General features: G+C 43.5%; 1 protein-coding gene across 1 annotated transcript in view; it reads right to left on the minus strand.

The window, feature by feature from the left end:
- Fer1l6 (fer-1 like family member 6) overlaps window positions 1–21,345 on the minus strand; it is a 107,645-nt gene that overhangs the window by 79,140 nt on the left and 7,160 nt on the right. The window contains 10 exon segments of the mRNA XM_048358755.1: window positions 1,004–1,124; window positions 4,006–4,189; window positions 5,981–6,089; window positions 9,418–9,770; window positions 14,029–14,221; window positions 15,641–15,827; window positions 16,481–16,622; window positions 16,625–16,636; window positions 17,452–17,530; window positions 21,216–21,278. Coding sequence (XP_048214712.1) covers window positions 1,004–1,124; window positions 4,006–4,189; window positions 5,981–6,089; window positions 9,418–9,770; window positions 14,029–14,221; window positions 15,641–15,827; window positions 16,481–16,622; window positions 16,625–16,636; window positions 17,452–17,530; window positions 21,216–21,278 — 1,443 coding nt within the window.

A 21,345-nucleotide genomic window follows, 5' to 3' on the forward strand; every position in this document is an offset into this window, starting at 1 on the left:
CCAATCATTAGCTCAGAGGGAAACAGTACCCAAAGAAAATGTCCATGCTAACATTGCTTTATGAAAATTTACAAAATGGACGTTTTCTAACCCATGCCAAAGTCTAGAGGCTGGGACACTTGCTCCCTCTTTTTGCCTTCACTAGACAAAAAGGTATCCCTATGCAGTGGTTTAAGATTTGGGCTCTTAGTTAGAAAACCTGGGTTTAAATCCAGGCTCCAGCACTTACAAGTGAGCCCTTTTATACTCAGTTTCTTCATCTGTAAAATGGGATAGTTACAGTATCTCCCACAACATGGTAGGGAGTTTGAACATCAGTCATGTCAGCCCTGTGAGAAGGGGTCCTGACTGCGAGAAAGAAATTCAAAATTAGTGCTAAAGGCTACGGTGGTCTCTCAAGAAAATTCTGATTTATTTTTTCAAGACTCTTAGAGATGAACTATGTACTCTGACTGCAGAAGATTCGAGACCAGCCTTACAAACTGTCATCCACACATAGTGGGACCCCAACCAGCCCTCCCGATGCCTGGAATACCATGGACAGAGACAGTTTTATACAATTGGGATTAGAAAGCAAATTGCAGGGAGAATTTTGTTCTTTCCTCAGCATGTACTCCAATGAAGCCGGATGGGGTCTAAGAGTGAGCAATAAAACTGTGGATATAGGGGGAAAAGACAAGTTGAAAACAGTTTTATAAGAATGCCTTCAACCCTGCCTTTTAGAGATTAAAGGATTAGCCCGTTGCTAGTATATGTCCCAGGAGGAAGGAGAAAAAAAAGGACTTGAATGTGCGTAATTTGATTTAAAGTGCAGGAATTTTGTCAGAAGTGTTCCCATTCTTCTGGTCCACCCGGTGGAAGCCATGAAATGCAGCAGCCTTCATTCAGTTGTATTCAAACGAGGTCCAGCCCCTCTAATGGAATGGAAACAAGTCTCTTTTCCCCCAGCCCCTTTCTACCCCGGGTGCTAATCTGCAAAGCCCAGGCATGTGAAGTTACGCACGAGGAGATCTGCCATTGTCTCCAGCATGTTGGACCAGTGCAGCCGGAAGGTCTGGTCTCCCCAGGTGCTGAGGAAGGACACACAGGGCTTCTTGGCCTCAAATGGCAAATAGTTGTAATTCCTGTGAAAGCACAGTAGGTCTAGACGTCAATTGGAAATTCATATTGGCAGGCAATTCCAACCACAGGTCTGTGTCCTCTATATTCTGGTGGGGTGGGAGAGGATGGGGACAAGACCGTCCAACTGTTAACTCTGTCCTTAGTCTGTAATTGGGAAAGCATGAGCTGTGAACAATAAGAGGTCATGAGTCTGTAATGAGGGGCATTAACACTACCATTAAACCTGAGGCAAAGCTTAGAAGTGATCATCAGAGGACCAGGTTCATCACCAGAAAAGCCTTCTGCAGAGAGGCTTTAAATGGATGGAGGGAAAAGACAGGGCCATCTATTTTTCAGTATGCTAGGTATGGATGTGTCTGTTAGAGAAATGCAAGGTCATGATATCATTAATGAAGGTGAAGGCATGCGCCTTGAACTACATTTCAATGTTCTATGGCTTAGCATTTTCTCTTTCTTTCTTTTTGTTCCTTCATTCATTTATTCATTCTTTCCTTCATCCCTTACTCCTTCCTCACTCCCTCTCTCCCTTCTTTCCTTCCTTCCTTCTGCCTTTTTCCCTCCTTCCTTTCCTTCCTTCCTTCCTTCTTTTCTTCCCCTCCTCGCTTTCTCCTTTCAACTATCCATCCATCCATGCACCCTTCTATCACCCAATACTTAATTGCCAAGCCTTGGTCTAATTATACAAGTGAACCGCTTGGCTAAGAAGGAGCTAGGGTAATAGCAAAGTAGCTCAAGAGGGATAATGTGGAGCCCCAGGGAATGGCTGAGAGTGCAAGTGGATATACTTAACATTCTGATGGGAGAGACAGTCGATGAGGTGAGGTGGGAGACTTAAAAGAACAGATTAATGTATAGCTTTATTTCCCCAGAAGGAAAGGATGGGTGTGAAGGCAGACAGGATGGGAGAGATGTAGCAAATGTTTAGGAATTCCCTGTGTTTTGACAACCATCTTCTTGACCAGGTTTCCCCCAGCTGCTTTGTAACATTCTCACAGACACCTGGGACTGTGGAAGAGAACTGTGGAAGAGAAGCTGGAACAAAGTGTTTGGAACGAGTGTGGCAGGGCAGGTAGTGCTGACAGTGAGCCCAGTGTTGGGAATCATCCTGTAGTGATAGAGCAGAGGAGACAGAAGACAGACAGACAGACAGAAACAGAGGCAGAGAGAGAGAGAGAGAAAAAAAAACAACAAGCTTTTTTTCCATCTCCAAAGAGCTAAAGAGAACTATAGCTGTAAAGAATAAATCGTTGTTCTTTTTTGTTCTCCAACCCAAATTTCTTCTGAAGTAGGCAAAGAATGAGAGAGTTGGCAGCTTTAGCAATGGGCTCCCTGGATGGCTGGGAAGAAAACAAACCAGCAGGTGTCGGTCTAGAAAAGGAGCCAAATGGGATCTTGGAAGAAACTCTGGTTGTCGTTATAGCAGGACAAAGGTTAGATGCTAAATCTCTCCTTATTTACTCTCTTCTCCAATTATCCTACAATGGAATACATTTCCACTCACTATTGTATAGTGGCCAACACTTCTGTGGTTTGGACCATTTCATGCTAATGATGCTGAGGACCTTTACACTGCATCCTTGGAGTTCTCTATCATCCTAAGTCTGCAAGGATCAGTAGCTTCTTAGGTTACTTGCAGTACAGATGGAAAAGAGCAGGTGGAAGGGTGCCTCACTGCGAGGAGAAAGAGTAGACAGCCAGTTTGAATGGCTGCCCTGACACAGACCTAATCGTATGACTTTGAGCAAGGGAAGATCCTGAATTCTGGGAAATTAGGACAATCCATCATTGGATGTGTTCAGCTCCAATTTTATTCCCCAACCCTGACCAAGCTCATGAACTGGAAATGCATAAACTTCGTCAAAGTAGAAAGCCTAGAATACATACATCGGCAAACCGAGTTAGGCTGCCAGGGAGCTAAAAGAAGCCCTAAAGGTGACCCAGAATGGGGTCCATAGACTGGACAGGGTTCAGGAAATGCAGAGAATTCTCAAAAAAAAATGACAAGGGGAAAACAGCTAAGATTATTTTATTTAATCCCCTCTACTTTGTCCCAAATACTCTCCCTCTGTCTTTCAAGTCTCTTCTTTTTCTTTAGAATGGCACCTCTCTTGTGATCTTTTCCGACTTTTTATCTCATCTCCAGGAGGGTTAGTCACCCACCCACCCCTTCTCACTGCTCCCACAAAACTCTGTGCCCAATCCAGTCCCATTAACTCTTTAGCTCATCCAAAAACATATGAGCTCCTTCTATGATCCAGGCAGATAAAATGGCAAGGGGCCCCGTCTCTGCCTCCAACATATTCACAGGCTTGCAGGGGAGACAGACAAGTAAACCCATCTCCATTCAGTGGAATCACTGAAGGTACATACAGAAAGTCCTGGAATGTGGGAGGAAATTGGAGCTAATTCTCAAAGGTTCGGGGGAGGGGGGGTGGCATTGGCTGAAGAGGAGCTTGTTACCAATCAGCGGGAGGAGGGTGTTCAAAGAGTCAGACATTTGAAGAACTTCCCAGGGGAGTGTATGACCAGAGGAAAGGCGGAGTTTGGGGACTGGAGATGAGGGTGGAGAAGTCGGCTGGGGCTGAGTCCACAAGCTTTGGCCTCTGAAATCAATGCTAAAAGCCACAGGGAGCCAAGGAGTGGTGTGGCTCAGGAGAGTCCTTGGGTTGGATGCTTAGTAGAGAAGGGATGGACTGTGTTGCTCCTGTTTGTGTCTTGTTCCCATAAGTGACACACACACAAATGCTGGTTCTGAATTTAGAAAAGGACAGGATGAAACCATTTCTACTACCAGGCAGAGCAGAATCCCCCCCCCCCAATCAGAAATCTTGGCTGTGTCCTTCTGGGAGGGGGTTGGGGGGTGGGAGGGGAAGCACCTCCTACCTGTTCCCTTCTGTCACCAGCGGCTTCTCTGGGTGAGTGGTGGAGGCCATGGAGACGGCCGCGTCCTGCGCCACATCCCCTTCTCCTTCGTGTAGCAGAGAAAGGCTCTCTTCTTCAGCAGACTCAGCTGGCCTCTTCTTACTCCCATGATGGGACCCGCCATCGATCAGGTTCCCAAAATTCCCTGCAGAGGTAGGAGCAAGGGAAGAGGGGCCTGGTGTCAGCAAGGGGCGCCTGAAGGATCCAAGGTCACGTCCTCCCAACTACAGGAAATAAATCTCAAGATGAAGAGAGGGAGTGAAGAGAATAAAGAAACTTGACAATAGCATCCCTTTGGATCACTACTTAAAGACAGTAATAATAAAATCCAATTAAATTTAAAATATTGAAAACACAACCAAGGAGCTGGGGATATGGCCTAGCGGCAAGAGTGCTTGTCTCATATACATGAGGCCCTGGGTTCAATTCCCCACCACCACATATATAGAAAGCGGCCAGAAGTGGTGCTGTGGCTCAAGTGGCAGAGTGCTAGCCTTGAGCAAAAAGAAGCCAGGGACAGTGCTCAGGCCCTGAGTCCAAGCCCCAGGACTGGCAAAAAAATAAATAAATAAAATGTTACAGGACACAGAAAATTCCTTTAAAAAAAAAAAAAAGAAAACACAACCAAGAGAAAAATACTTTTTTATTATAGAATAACCATTTTAACATCTTACTGTCTATCCCACCAGATTTTTACATAGAGATGTTGCTAAAGGATCATTCAGGATATATTTTGTAATCCAACTTTCTCACTTAGTAAAAAACATGAATACCTTTCCCAAATCAATTCTCCTCTAAGGAAAGACTTCTTGGGAAACTCTACAAGGACTATATCATGTTTTATTGCTTTGTTTTGTTTTTGTTGCCAGTCCTGGGGCGTGGCCTCAGGGCCTGAGCACTGTCCCTGGCTTCTTTTTGCTCAAGTCTAGCACTCTGCCACTTGAGTCACAGCGCCACTTCTGGCCTTTTCTATATGTGTGGTGCTGAGGAATCGAACCCAGGGCTTTATATCATGTTTTAAACAGTAGGGAGGGGAGGAGAGACCAGATGAAGCAAACAGAGTAGCTTATATACTCCAAGTACCTTTGTATAAGAATAGACAACCCTGCTATCGTATTCATACCATTTTTCAGTCTGATTTCAAATGTTTAAAAAGACTAAGGTAGGGTAAGGAAAATGGCCTAGTGGTAGAGTGCTTGACTCATATACAGGAAGCCCTGGGTTCGATTCCTAAGCCATATATATATATATATATATATATATATATATATATATATATATATATATAAGCTAGAAGTGGGTCTGTGGCTCAAGTGATAGAGTGCTAGCCTTGAGCAAAACAAAGCCAGGGACCATACTTAGGCCCTGAGTTCAAGTCCCAGAACTGGAAAAAAAAAGACTAAGGTAAACATTAAGTACTTTTGGAAAAGCCCCAGAGAGAGCCATACTGCAGACCTGTTTGGTTTTGTTTATACCAGAGAAGATCTGGAATCACAAGTTTGTGATCACCCAGCTCCCTTAACTTACATACATATTATATATTATATAATGTGTGATTATATTATATCATATATTATAATATATAATATCGCATATATAATATTAATTCTAATAATAGCATCAACTGGATGTGTGGTGCTTTCTATGTTACTTCATTAACTGTGAGGAGTTATTATTATTTCTACTTTGTAAACAAAGAAACAAAGATTTGGGGAAATTAAGGGAACCTGGAATGATAGAACAAGGATGACTAATCCAGGTCTCTGTGAATCTATTTCTACACTCTTAGCCCTTCTTCTAAAGTATGAAAATAAGTATGTCCTTAATATACTGACACTAGCACAGTCAAGGAAGTGTTGATTTCTGAGTTTCATCTTCAAGTAGAGCCCCAAGTAGGTTATTCAAAAAAGAGGTGTGTGCCAATCAGTGTCCTTACCGATAGAAACTTCAAAGCTAATGGGCTTGTCTCCAATCTTCCGGTCAATCATGGTAGCCTCAAAAAAGGCTCCAAAGAGTAAAAATTCTTCGTATTTTTCTGGTATAATCTACAAAGAGAAAAATAATCGCTAAATAAGATTGTGCCCATTGCTTAACAAAAATTTCTCTCCCTAACAAATTAAATCCGTGATGTTGACCATGTCCAGCATCATTTATAAGCATTTGAGTACCGTGCTGCAGTCATTCTTCACTAGTCAGACAGGTCGCAATCACAACCCACAAACAACATTCCAAACTCAGCTGCTTGCATAGAATGATGCAGGCCCAACCTTTGCAGCTGCCACCTTAACATATAGAAAATGCTCTTTTTTTGTGTCTGAAAGTGAGCTTGGTATGGAACCTTCCATTGACTAGGCTTCTAGAAACAGAAACTTTTACAATGAGATACTGCGAGTCACAGCGTTATACTTTTACCTGTGAGTGTAACTTTATGGTTTATATAGGTGCTCATATATATTATCTAGTTTGTTCCCCTTCACAACTTTGAGAGGTCAAATCGGAACCATTCTCATTTTAAAGATAAGGAAAGTGAGGGGGCAGGAGCCTGAAGTTGTCTAGTAACCTTCACAAATGGTTTGTTATTATTATTATTATTTTTTATCATGAGTAGGTTTCTGGTGACCTAAAGTCAAAGACGACTTCCTAAAGTACTGAGCAAAGTCAGATAAAAGGGGAGAGGGCTAGGCACCCTTAGATAAGCATCCATCAGTCAATCAGTCAATCAATCATGCACATCCAGGGCCATACGTGCTGCGGGCGCTGATGGAAGGAACATATGACTCCTGCTTTTCTATTTAGGACTCTAGAGCTCATCTCCTCCAGTCTCCACCTTCTACCTCAATAAACTAACGCTCCAAGAAATTAGGGGCTTCCCTGGGTCACCTAGAAAGTTAAAGTCAGTTTAATCGTCAGCCTTAGCCTTTACGGAAGTAGCTGTGTCAAGGAGTCTACAGTCTGGAAGACTGGACGATGACAGGCCACAGGACGAGAGCCATCACGCACAATTTTTCACCAGTGACTTACTGATAGAGAATAGTTATTTTTCAGGCATTTGAGTCTTGCTCCAGCCCGAAATGTCATCCCATTTCTGAGCAGATATCATAAGTGAGCTTTATACGGTCTGGGATTCTTGGTTTTATGATTGGCAGTGGCTCTAAGGGAACAAAGCAATTGTGAGCCCAAGGATTGAGAGCCCCATGCGAACATGAGCCCTGGACGAGGGCTCTCGGAGAGCCTCAGATCATCAGCACAGAGGCCTTTGAGGAGCGCCTGTGGGGCTGGAAACCCCAGGAAATGTTTCTGCTGACCATCAACCATTGGGCAGGGTGAGGGCATTGTGCTGGAGCTTGGTCATGCTCTCTACCCACTATCTACAAACCAGCCTTTATTTCGCCTTCCCAAGGCTGGGTCTACTCTCTGGCAGGAGTGTAGACGCTATTAAGAGACTGTAGAGAAAGGCCGACCTGGGAGCCAGAAAGTGAAATTTTGCCCACTGCAGCCATCCATGACTTTTCTCAGATCCCAACTATAACTTCCTCCCTGGTGGACTGTGGGCAAGGCACGTCCATTCTCTGGCTGTCTCTTCCCTTATCTGTGATATAAGTTGCACCGTTAGTAGGGCCCACGCAAGGAGAGGGGACAGAAACTATATCATTCATGGGAACACCTGGTAAACAACCTACTCATAGAAGCCCCATAAATAGTCATCATAAACACTGCAACAGCTTTGAATGGATGTTCTAATCCTGTACACCGAAAGGCCCAACTAAAACAGCTCCCCCTTCTGGTGGCATACCTTCAGCTGATTACTGTTAGTATTCACGAAACTCACAGCATTCTAGATGTAGGGTTAAGAACTCGACTACATTTTCTTATGTGACTCTCCCAACTACACAAGGAGGAAGTTGCTCTTATTATACTCCCTCAGAAATGAGTGAGTGAACTGACAGAGTCTAATGACAGATTAAGAGAACTGTCTAATGTTATTAAACAAACCTGGTATTTATCGAGCATTTATTAAACTAGTCTCTGTTCTGAACACAGAATGTGTTCATTCACTAAACTCTCACCAGGAGACTATGAAGTAAGAATTATAAGAAATAGGTATATATTCAACTTTGGGGGAAGGGAAATCAGGAGGTGAAAAACAGAGAGAGAATGAGGGAGGAGGCGACACTGTTTAAAAGGAAATGTAGTTATTCCCTGACACATGTAACTGTAACCCCTCTATATATCAACTTTGCAATAAATAGTTTTTTCAAAAGAAATAAGTATAAAGAGATAAATCAGTTATCACAGGCTGTGACCACTGACTGCCACAAATTTAATCCATCTGCCTTACTTGTGGACCAACATTTTATTGTTTTATTTCTGTTTGGGGGGAACCAACCTTTTAATCTATTCTTCACTCATTGCAGGAAATACTATCACTAGTACTTTCTGATGTACTCATCACTTTCTACTTCCTGTTCCATTTATTCTGTATAGCTCCCTTTTCCTTCTATACCACAAACTCCATGGAGTTAGCCCTTTGGGTTTGTTGTTGTTAGGTAAGGAAGCTGCTTAATATATGTTCAAAGAATTTCAAAACAAAATGTGTTTGTTATGCTGCTTATTTTCCTATGTGAATTTGACACAGGGAGCAAAGCTTGTTTGTGTGGTACTTGGATTTGAACTCAAGGCCCACCTGACAGACAGCCCTGGGAGAGGAGCTCTCACTTCCTGCCCTGTTAACCAGAGAGACACTTCCAGAGGCAGATCTGGCCTGGCTGACAGTGGCAATCTACTACCTTTATTTCTAACAAGACATAACACTCTTTCATTTGCTTCAGTACAAATCACCACCCCCGAAGCGAAGCACAGAGGGAAAACCCACAGTTGCTATGCACCTTGCAGCCCTAGAACTCTTGCTCATCATACAGAAGTAGGCCAGGAAAATGTGGGTGTCCTTCATCAGAGATAAAGGCTCCCAACAGTTGTGATTTCCTCACAGATTTGGAGAAGGAAAATAGGTTTCTCCAGTTCTTATATACCCACGTGTCACCTACTTTTTCTCTCTCCTCCTCCGCCATCACACTTCCAAAGCATACTCCAGACTAACAGAGCTAAACAAAATCCAACAGCCCCAGAGCACTTTCATGCCTCTTGCCTTGAGTTCTCATGGCATTTGTCACTCATGCTTGGTGAGACTCTAAAGGAATTTATCAAGAACCAATGGCTGTACTGTGTGTGCAAAAAGGGACAGAAGACAGGACTGGGCCAACTCAGGGAGAATGAGACATACACAGGAATGTACTGTCAGGAGCCTATGGGAGAGGCTGACTCTGACCCAGGCTCCCATCAGGTTAGGTTGTGAGGAGCAGTGTGCAGACCTACCTCGGGAGGCACATCGAAAGATTCCACCTCCACTTCCGTTGAATGTGTCTTGTCTGAAGCCTGCTGGGGTTTTCCATCATTGGTTTTGTCAGTCTTGTCCTTACCCGAGCCTTTGGAAGATTTAGCATCTCTGCCCTTGGAGGATAACTTCAGCTCCTTCAAGGCCTTTGAGAATTTAGACTCCTGGGCCCCTCCTGAGAGGATTTCTACAGCAATTTCTACCAAGATTCTGCCCCTGAAGGACACACCTTCCCCAAAGCCTTCATTCAATTCCTGGAAGTCGTCCATTAGACTGTGGTTCCTGGGAGAGCCATACAGGTTAATCCAGGCTGGGCCGAAGGTGGGGAGGAAGCCTAGGAAGACCACAGGGGTTAGTTCTGTGATTATTATTTCCACTTTATCGTGTGTTTGCTTTAGGAAAGTTTTAACCACTCGTTTAGAATTATAACAAGCTAAAAAGACAGCCTACAAAATGGAAGATTTTTGTCAGCTACACATCAGACTGTGGCCCAATATCCAGAATATATTAAACCCTCAGAAAACCAACTATTTATAGACAACAACTGGACTAATGAGCTAAAGAGAATCTTCTTAGAAGTAAAAATAGCCAGTAGACACATGAAGAAATGCTCGACATCTCTGGCCATAAAGGAAATGCAAATCAAAACAACGTAGAGCCAGGAGTTGGTAGCTCACAGCTGTAATGTTAGCTACTCAGAAGGCTGAAATCTGAGGATCACAGTTCAAAGCCAGCCTGGGCAGGAAAAGTCCATGAGACTCTTATCTCCAATTAACTACCTAAAAGGCAGGAGTGGAACTGTGTCTCAAAATGTAGAACACTAGCCTTTTTATTTTTTTTTTTTATTTTTTGCCAGTCCTGGGCCTTGGACTGAGGGCCTGAGCACTATCCCTGGCTTCTTTTTGCTCAAGGCTAGCACTGTACCACTTGAGCCACAGCGCCACTTCTGGCCATTTTCTATATATGTGGTGCTGGGGAATTAAACCCAGGGCTTCATGTATATGAGGTGAGCACTCTTGCCACTAGGCCATATTCGCAGCCCCCAGAACACTAGCCTTGAGCAAAAATATTCAGGGACAGTGCCCAGATCCTGAGTTCAAGCTTCATGAGAGACAAGAGGGAGACACACACAGAGAGAGAGAGAGAGAGAGAGAGAGAGAGAGAGAGAGAGAGAGAGAGAGATTCCACATCATCCCAGTTAAAATGGCAAATGGCCATTATCAAGACAACAAACATAACAGATGTTGGTGGGAGTCCAAACTTGTTCAACTGCTCTGGGAAGCAGCAGTGTGGAGGTTCTTCAAAAAATGAAACATATAATTACCCTAAACTCCAACAATTTCCTTCCTGGGCATTTACCCAAAAGATTACAAACAAGGATAGAGTAAAGCCACCAGCACAACCATGTTCATAGCATACCCACGGTATGGAATCAGCCCAGATGCCCCTCAATGGACAAATGAATCATAAGGATGTGGTATCTATACACAATGGAATTCTCATCCATCAGAGAGAATGATATTGTACCATTTGAAAAGAAATGGAAAGACCTGGAAAAAATTATGTTAAGTGAAGTAAGTCAGACCCAGAGAGACAAAGGATGCATGTTTTCCCCTAAATGCAAAAGCCAGATTTAGCTTAGAAACTTATAAGTAAATGCACTGGATGATACACAAGCATATACAAATGTATTAATTGAAATACAGTAGACTCAAGGTAGAGCTCAAATAGTATAATTCTTTGGGAAGGCAAAGTTCAGCAAAATAAACACCAGGAAGCAGGTACTTAAAAGAGGGGGAGGCTGGGTGGAGGAGAAAGGTGTAAATGAATAAAGAATAGAACATAGTCAAGAATTCAATGTATATGCTACAAAATTAAGAAGAGTGAGGGAAGGGGTAGGTAAGGGAGGAATGGGTGAGAATGTTGAAAGGGGTGACGTGGATCAAGATGTATTTCTAAACTGCTTTGCTAAATGGCAACTCCTTTGAGCAACTACTGAAAGATAATAAAAAAAGTAAAAGATGAAAGAAATAATCAAAATATATAATACACAGAAAAGGCAAAAAATGTCAGAATATCTTGTCACCAAAAGACCAACTCTTGCTTAGTTTTCTTCTAGTTCTTTTTTCTAGGTATGTTTCCACTTGTTCCCATTTGTAGTGGTGTCATAAAGACAAATGTGTACCTCTTTGGCTTCATTTGTTCATTAAATATTCATTTAATGGCTCCTAATGTAAGTCAATATCTAACCATGCTAGACATTAACAACAGAGTCCAGGAGAGGACTCATAGATAGAAACATTAATGAATAAATATTTATATTGTATATACCAAGGAGGAGATATACCTTGTGCTAAAAGAATAAATAACAGATGAACATAGCATGGAGTGGACATAGGCAGGCGGAGAGAGAGAGAGAAAAGGAGAGAGAGAGAAAGAGAGAGAGAGAGAAAGAGAGAGAGAGAAAGAGAGAGAGAGAGAGAGAACATGACTAGGCAGAGGCAGCCATAGGAAGGAATGTGGAACTAGAGATTGAACTGTGTGAGCAGATCAGAGAGGCAGAGGATTTGGGGATTTGGGTCTTTTATAGCTTTTTTTTCCCCCCATAGCTGAGGACCAAAATCAGGGCCATGGACTTGCCAGATAAGAGCTCTTCCACTGAGTCAAATCCCCAGCCCTGGATTTGGGGATGTTGACATGGATTTGTCTTTGCGTAGAATCTATAGGACTATTTTAAGGACGTTTAAGTGAAGTTGTAATACAATCACACCACTCAAGACCGTCCCGCTGCTATGTGAAGGTCATAAGAATGGATGTGAGGAAACTGGCTTGGGGCTCATTTCATCATGAAAATGGAAGATACCATGGAGCTTGGAGTAGGGTAAGGAATCAGAGATGGGGAGAAATGAATGATCTGAGACACGTTCTAAGCATAGAACTGAAAAGACCTGGAGATTATAGCTTACTCTTAGGTTTCTCTTCTTAATATGGAGCATCCTAGAAAATTCAGTGTCTATGTGAACATCTTTTTGATAACATAATGTTCCTTCTGCCAAGAAGTATAGCATGGTGGTCCTGAATACTAACTGCCTGGGTTCAAGTCCCAGCTCTGGCACTTCCCAGCTATGTGAGCTTGAACAAGTTTGTTGTTGTAGTTAACTTTCCTGTGCCTCCATTCCTTCATTGGAGGAAATGCTGATAGTGAAAATGTTAAAAGGGGGGACATTGATCAAGATATATTGTATTCATAAACTGCTCTCTTAAATGGCAACTCCTTTATAGAACTACTAAAAAGATAATAACAGAATTCAACTTGATAAAATTAATTAACTAATGGAAAAGATACTACCTATTAAGTGTTTACATAGACCTCTAAAATGCTTAAGTATATTAGCTATTATTATGAATAAACAAATGAATCATAACTTGCTCCACTGTTGCCAATTACATGTTTCTGCATTTGTTCAGTTAGTAATAGTTTTGTGTTTAAATGTTCTCTATTTTTCCTGCCTCCACTTCCACAGGTTCTATCTATCCCTCAGAATCTATCATTCTGTAGAGTAGATTTAGAGAAACAGGAAAATTATGCTTAAGATGATAGAAAGATTTTTTATGGCCCTCTTCATGTCTACCTTTAACACTCAAACATATTTTCCAGAACAACATCAAGATGCTTCTGAAAAGTCACGAATAAAACATGCCCACATCCAGGAGACAAATGGTGTAAGTGGGTGAGTATGTCTTCTGTAAAGCGATAAACATTTCCATACAATGGGGAAATATGCAATAGATATTCACTGAGGCTTTTCTACAATGCAACCCTGTGGGTGGCCTAAGAAATGCTTACATCTTCTCTATTCTTGGCAAACCTTTAGTCTGAGGAGAAAAAAGAAAATAATTATACTAACTCCATAGCTATGGATGATATTTATGATATATTTATGATATACATTTTTGAGTGTTCATGTTTGGGCTTGTGTATGTGTGTGATTTGTGTATGTTAATAAGTAACTTGTTAATTAGCATAACTTTGTATTACAGACAAAGATTGCCTGGGAATTTTAAAAAGGAGGAATTACTGAATTAGAGAACTACCACTTATTAATTGGGGCTTTGCAAATAAAGAGCTATGGTAAATAAAGAATTATGGTACTGTTTTCCTTGCCCTCATCCTGCTGCCTCGGTGGGCTAGCTAGCACTCACTGTTTCTTCTCTGTCATCCTGATGCTCTTACACTCCAATCAGCAGTTGGGGACATAACTTTTGGGGGGGGGAAGGACAGTTATTTAAATATGCAAAATCTATCATAGCCAGTGAGCCATAGAAACATAAGCAGCAGGCTGGATTCAGCCTATGGATCTTTGTTTACCAATATCTAATTGAATATAAACTCTTTTTTTTTCCTATGGACAACAGTGATCACATCTCTTGGCTCCCAGATCCTGGCTCCTTCTACTGTGGAAGCCAGCCAGGCCACGGACCACAGAGACACGGATGGGACCAGGACAAGCCTGCTCTACTCTTCAATGAGGAGGACTCGAAAGCCATCATCATTCTGAGTCTCGTTTCCAAGTGGGATATTGAGATTCTACCTTTATCTCCATCCTGCTCATTGGAGATTTTCTTCAGGTCAATGAAGTGGGTTGCCAGTGCTACATCATTCATGCTGCCTTCATCCCACACCTGAATTTTCACCCTCCGACACAAGGGAGGGAACATTTCCTTGAAGACTATCTGTTCATTCCACACAGGATTGGCACAGTTTTTTTGCACTGTAGTTCGCCCCTAAAAACACAACCAGAAGGATATAAGCCATGGAAGGAAGTAATTATGTAAAAAAAGAATTATTCTGCAAACCATCTGGAAATATAAACCAAGTTGCCAAAAGTAATGAACCTATTTCACCCTGACACCAGTGGAAATCGATTGCACCCCGTGAACATTGCTGGTGATATACTGTGGTAAATGTTATGGGGATACCTGGGGCAAAGGTGAGTCACTGACTTCAAAAAGTTGTAATCAGAGTTAACTAACGAACATCCATGTTATGAGCAAGAGTTCTTCTACACATCTCAAAGACTGCAGCAAACATATTTGGCCCTGAGCTCTTGTTTTATGAGTATGACCTTGGGAAAATGACTGCTCCAGTTTGGACCTCGGGCAATGACCTGTATGACCTCCAAGGTCAACCAAAAGCAAAAAATACCCCAGCATTCCCTGCCTACACTCATCCCTCACAAAGGGCAGAAGGAGTCAGGGTAGGTACATATTTTGATAGCATAGACAACGTGTGCTGTTGAAAACTTCCACATCCAGCCAGCCAGGACCACACTAGGACCAGGTACCAGGCCCTGATACTTCCAATGGCTTCTGAGCAAGGAAAAGCAAGGTCCTGGCTGTTGACAAGGACAAGGACAACCTGGCACATTGTGAAAGAGATGGCTGGGGGAAGGGAGTGCTAACTCTACCAGACCTAGAGACTGGGTAAGGGCTCAAAGAAGTCACCAGAGGTAAGCCAAAATCCATTCTTCACTATTTCTCATTATCTCCAGCAAAGAATGAATGAGCAATTCTCTCCTACTTCCTGCCACCCGGATCCTTGTCTTCTGGTGAAACACATTCTTTAGGGCACCAATTTGCTTTTATTTTAACCTAGTTTCTTAGTTAACTTAGATTAAAATATATCCTGAATTTTTAAAAAAAAAGACCCATGCCTAAGTACTTCACATCTACAACCCTAGCTACTTAGGAGGCTGAGATCTGGAAGAAGAAAAGAAAGCTTTGCATTTCTGTACCCATAGCTTAGTACAGTGGCTTGCACCTGTCATCCCAAGCTATGTGGGAAGTTGGAATTTGGAGGATCAAGGCTCTAGACTTGCTTGGGTAGAAAAGTCCACAAGACTTTATTTCCATGCAGGAAAGCTGGACATGGTTGTTTGTGCCTATGATCCTAGCATGAACAGGAAGCCTAGAGTAGCTGTTTAGTGGCTCAGCGGTGACCTCAGAGTTACAAGCAAGACTCTATCCTAACATGAACCAGTAAAAAATAGGGCTGGAAGTGTGGTTCAGTGGTACTGCACCTGCTAGAAATTGTGACGTCCGAGTTCAAACCCCCAGTACGACAAAAAGTAAAAAGAGAAATTCCTAGATATAGAGCAGGATTCTGGCCAAGGATTTTATTTTATTGTTACAATTGTTTCTTACCATCTGCCCAGCAAAGGAGACTTCCACAAAGGGGTCCACAAGGTCCTTACTGTCACCCACAAATGCCTTAGTGACATTTGCCATGATGCTGGAGTTCATTTTGGGCAACCCCTCGGCTTTGTAGAGTCTCACATAGAATCTGGCCCAGGGTCTTTCTGATGGAAACCCTTGGGGTATCAGAAGGTTCCTATGGAGAGAAAAGAAACAAAACAATGTAGAACTCTCAATCCTAAGACTAGAGAGAAATGGCAGAAGCTGGGGGTTGGGTGGGGTGGAAACAGAAGACTAGGGTTCATCATTAAAGTGAGATTTCTTTCTAGTGTAAATGATAATAAAGGACATGGATAGGGTGAATGCAGATTCATTCAGCTCCGAAAATGGTAGCATTGGAACAGAATCCCACTCTGCTTTTCAGTTTTCAGTTGTCAGGAACTGCTATTTTTTTTTTAAATTTCTGTACCCATTGTCTTGTATGTAAGTTTATCTGATTTGGGGAGGGGAAACGGGAAGCACAGAAATGCTCAGGGACAGTACCCAGGCCCTGAATTCAAGCCCCATGACCAAGAGAAAACCACCACCACCAACAACAACAACAAAGAATAGCTCATCTAGAATGGATGGTTACAGAAAGCCAGACTCTCGGCTTAGAAGCTGAGCTCCCGAAGGCAAGCCATCCCTTCGAGGAGACACACCCTGGCATCTCCGACAGAGCATAAACCCAGGTGGATGGCAGTGACTGTGAAAGTTCCCATGGACTGGTAAGGAAGGGGTGGCGGGTGGGGAAAGAGACACACAAAGAGAGGCATTTCCTTTGCGAGGCCCCGAATGGACCTGTCTCACTTTTCTATTTGTTCCTCAGCATCCGGGGTTTTGGGCTTGGTGTTCAAGATGTCGCCTTTCCCAGTCACACTGATGTCACACTTCAGGTAGCCCTTGGTGCCAGTCCTGATGTCACTGGGGTCTGTGAGCAGTGCCCATTGTCACAGAACTGATGACCTGCAAGAGCACCATGACAGCTCCTATCATCCACAGATGGACCAGTGTCCCCCTTTTCTTCCCACGCTCTCCTCCTACGGCTGCTATCTTGGTTATTCTTCTCCCCTTTCTCCTCATGTGCTCCCCACCCAGTTCTGTCTTTTTACCATGGCATTTGGAATACCTTCAACCTAGTGGATCACCTAGACAAGATTCCTGCCTCGACAGAAAGGAGGTCATGACCTGAGTGAAGAAGCCATGTGCTATTTGATCACAGGCCACAGATGGGTCTCCTAGATCTTCTTTGGCTTATCCTGTGAGTCAAAATGTCCAAATGGCTTCCAATGTCTAGATTTTCAGAGATCTCCAAAACATTCTTAGATCCACTAGGCCCTTTATGTATACTTATTCACTTAACCCTCCAAAAGCCCTATGGAGGAAGTCTTCACTTACTCGCATTTCTACAGATAAGGAAACAGGTACAGAGAAGCAAATATTTTCTTTGCAGTTGCACAGCAAGGAATTTGCATAGGGTAGAATTTGAATTCGAGCCTTCTGACTCTGACATCTCTTGTTTAAGTATCTGTCTTCTATTGCCTGTCCTGCCCAGGCCTTATACACCAAATTAAAGAGAATTTACAATGAGAAGAAAAGTGCTCAGAAGTGGACATGGAAGATAATTCTCAAAGATAATTGTCAAACTTGAGGACAAGAGCCCTATCTCTTCCAGCCTCATATAATTACTGAATGAATGGCTAAGTGGATGAAGATGAATGCAATAACACTGAGTACCATAGGAGAGGAAGAGAAGGAGATGGGAAGGGATGTTTGCTTACCGGGTTGGTTGTACACAGTGCCCAGGTCTACTTTGAATGAGCCAATCAATATGCTTCCGATCAGCTTGTGGTGGAAGACCTGAGGAGAGAGACAGAGCCCCGAGTAGCTCACTTTTCTGTGACAAGCTTATGAAATGGGATCAAGACACAGTAAGGGCTCATGAGTCTTCACCCTTATCTGGCTTTGATCTTGTCCAGAGGACAGGGGAGTTTGGTCATTAAATCACGTAGTTATAAAAAAAAAAATCTCCAGGAATATCCCACCTGTACTTCCCCTTCCTGTCCCCCTAGTAGATTCTCAACCTATCCTCTATTGAAAGACATCTGCCACTCACTGCCTGAGAGTTCCTTTAACCAATAGGAACTTAGCATAAGCTACCCTTCAATACCTACCTCTGCCTGCTGAAACTACTCCTCTTCAGTTTCTAGGGTGAATGTCACCTCCTCTAGTCAGTCCTCCCTGATCTCCCCAGCTGAACCTCCCTATCTCCCCCACTAAATCTCCAGACCACTGTGCTCACTGCAGTAGAGAACTACCACAGATTGCCTTGGGAGGTTGGTCTTGTCCAATAGAATAAAGGAGCTAGCCTCTGCCAGTGCTCGAGCAATAGAGCGCCCAGCTTGGTAACCGCAGTTAGTCAGTCTGTTTGTGTATTGCTTGCTCCTTCAGTACAAGGGTATGAACTCAGGGGCTCACACTTCACTAGGCAAGCATTCTACCACTTGAATTATATATACACCTCCAATCCTTCTTTGTGGTGGTGGTTGTTTTTCATAAGGTCTCTAACTTTGGGCTGGTATTGAACCATGATCCTCCTATCTCCACCTTCTACATAGCCGGAACCACAGGCTTGTGCCAACACTGTGTTCCAGCTTGAGGAAATCTCAAACAAGGTGGCAGAGCTTCCTGTTGCTAATCTATAAACTGCCTTGTTTGAGGAGTGGCTGGAGACACAGGAGTCGTTTAATCTTTAAACCCAGAAAAGAGGAAAGGAGGGATGGAGGGATGTGTAGCAAAAGGGGAACGGTAACTCAAATGGCCTTGGATCTTGGCAATTCTGCCTTTAGAAAAGGGGGTCAGGTACCTCTTTGTGGTTTTCAAATAACAGGAGATTTCAACTCAATATAGAAACAGTTTTGAATGACAGTCAGACTTTCTCATGGAGTAGCATTGCCAGAGGTAGTGACCTCCCTTCCTATCACTGGAGATAATTGTCATGTCCTGGGAACTCTACACAATGGAGTAGGTAAAGACGGACTGCTGTGTGGGCTGGAAGATGGACTAGGCAGTCTCTGAGCTGCCTTCTAACCACCAATCTATGGGTTCTTTGATCTTCTACCTACCACGTGGCTTTGTTCATTCATAATAGATGCTCAGTGCACATCGTGTGAACTAGGAATCGCATCCAATGGTGGATGAATGGGGGGATTGTGTGGCTTCTAAATAGCTCCCTTTGGCATATGCAGTAAGAAAAGATAAACTCAACTGACCTCAAGACAGGACAGCCCTTCTCATCTCTCTCTCTCTCTCTCTTTCTCTGGCCCACATTTTCCAACAGTTTCAGAGAACAGAGGGGAAGTAAGGACAGATTGGCTCATAAGGAGGAGTTATTTAAGGCCACATACAAAACCCTCCCTCTGTCACCCACATGCTAGCGGTTGTTAAAAGTGGTTCCCGAGGGCCTGAGAAAGATCAGAAGCTTGTCTCGACTTCTCGTCATTGGACAAGGGTCCTATGGGCAAGATGGAGTACAAGAGACTCAAATGAGCCTTCCATGAACACCGCAGGCCTCCTCAAGGCATCTTCCTGGGGCTGCACGTCAGGTGACCCTGTCACAGTGAAGCGTGAGATTACCAGGCCTGCAGGGGCCTCTCCTACCCACCTGCCAGGCCCTCCCTCCAGCCTCTGCCTGGTGTCCTGAGAGTCTACTCACAGCCCTCTCTTCCTTCTCCAACATGGAATCTTTCCTGAGCACACTGAGTTTTGTTTCCTGAAGTGGTAGGGTGAAAGAGGATTGAACTCAGGGTCTTTAGCTCACTCGACAAGCACCGTATCTCAAGACGTACACCCCCAGTCCTTTTCACTTTAGTTTGTTTTGCAGATAGAGTCTTGTGGTTTTGCCCAGGATGGCATCAGTTTGTGATCCTACTGCCTCAACTTCCCGAGTAGCTGGGGTTAAAGGCATGAACCACCACACTAGGCAGAGACGTATTAAACATTCCCCTCCCAAGGGTAGTTTTCCTCTCATAATCTTTTGTCTCTCTCCTCACTAGTTATATAGGGACACCAAAGCATTTTTTTTCCTTCTAAACTATAGGAACACAAGAGATGGGCAGCACTCGCTTTGGTTTTGTATCTAAAAATCCATACATCACATCCATCGTTCCCACCTTTGCCTATGCTGTGACACGCAAACCTCATCAAGAACTTCATCTGTGAACCTCCACGGCCTTAGAAGCTGCTGTGGAGCTCCTCTCACAAACAGGAGGCTGCTGTTTGCGGGCACAGTCCCGGGTCTCCAAAATACCTTCTGCACCAGTTGTCATCATGCCTGAAAGCCAGACGCTAAGAACACTTGGCCCTTGACTTCTCATTCCTTAAGAGTCACAGGCTTCAAGTGCTCCTGGGAAGGGTAACGTCAGAACCCCACAGGCCTGGACACGGGGCTTTATGGTTCTTGTTGTGTTGCTATGGTTACAGGCACCATGTCACATATGTGTGTGAGACGCTGAGTGTGTGGGAGACAGGAAGGCAAGACAAGGACCCCGAAGGAGATTTCTAGCACACGTTGTTATCCTCGCCGTTCCAGCTAGAGTTCCTTTATTCTTCACACTCTCTCACTGACACACAAACTAGTTCTATTCTTGAAGAACTCCTGGGAGACAGCACTCATTTTTGTCTCAAGCATTCCCCGACCCATTCCAGGCACACGGAGGTGTGGTCATCGCAGAGACTGGGGAGGCAGGTGCTACTGCTCATCCTTGGCTCATGGTCTGCGTATTGGTCCCATTTGGTTTCCCCTTCTCTCTTTTGAACAAGAATAGCTTCAGCATGGAAGTTTTTCCTTCCCACTTTGGTGGGGGGAGGGGACATGGATAAGCACCAGGCTCACTGTGGTAACTCTATCCTTTTCAGACCTTGTCTGTAGGGGAAAGCAAGTCCCCTCCCTAGTGTTGCTAAGGAAGGGTATTTGTAGCAGACCCAGTGCTCCCTGGGTAGGTCTTGAAGTCCATACTTAGAGGCATTATTTAAGAATCTCAATGGTTACTCCTTGCTCCAAATCATATTCTCTGGCCTAGCATCATAACACAGGTGATTTCTTTCTGGTTTTTATTCCCAATTCTGTATCTATGACCAAGTAAGAATGAAAGGGTAGTGGTTAATGATCAGTCATGTGAATATCATCCTAAGAAGCAAGCATTTTTCATTTACTTGGTTAAAAAAAGTCAACTCAAAATGACAATCCATTAAGATGTCATTTGAAGCATGTATTTCACATTCCTACATTCAATTAGAGTAACTTTATCGTTGATTCCTTCCAGCTTGCTTCCAAGAAGCATAGACTTTAATAGATGGTTTCTCTTCTCAAACTCCTCTGCACTGGGGAATCTCAAGTTTTACTTCAAACACACAAACCCCTACCACTCTTAGCTTCCTGGATCTACTCATTCCTAAGCACATTCAGCAGTCCTACAAAGTCCCAGTGTCTGGACTCTCTCCCCCAACTCCTTCCCAAAGCCACTGCCACCCATGGAATACTTACTGAGATTTTGATGATCTTGTCAAAAAGATGCACTTGAGGTCCAATGAAGTCGAAGACAAAGTACTGTAAAACATCAAGTTCACTTTGGCTTGCATCTAAGACCTTTGTTAGGTCTGCTTTGTTCTAACCA

This window comes from Perognathus longimembris, chromosome 12 (assembly GCF_023159225.1).
Source record: "Perognathus longimembris pacificus isolate PPM17 chromosome 12, ASM2315922v1, whole genome shotgun sequence".
NCBI classification, from domain to species: Eukaryota; Metazoa; Chordata; class Mammalia; order Rodentia; family Heteromyidae; genus Perognathus; species Perognathus longimembris.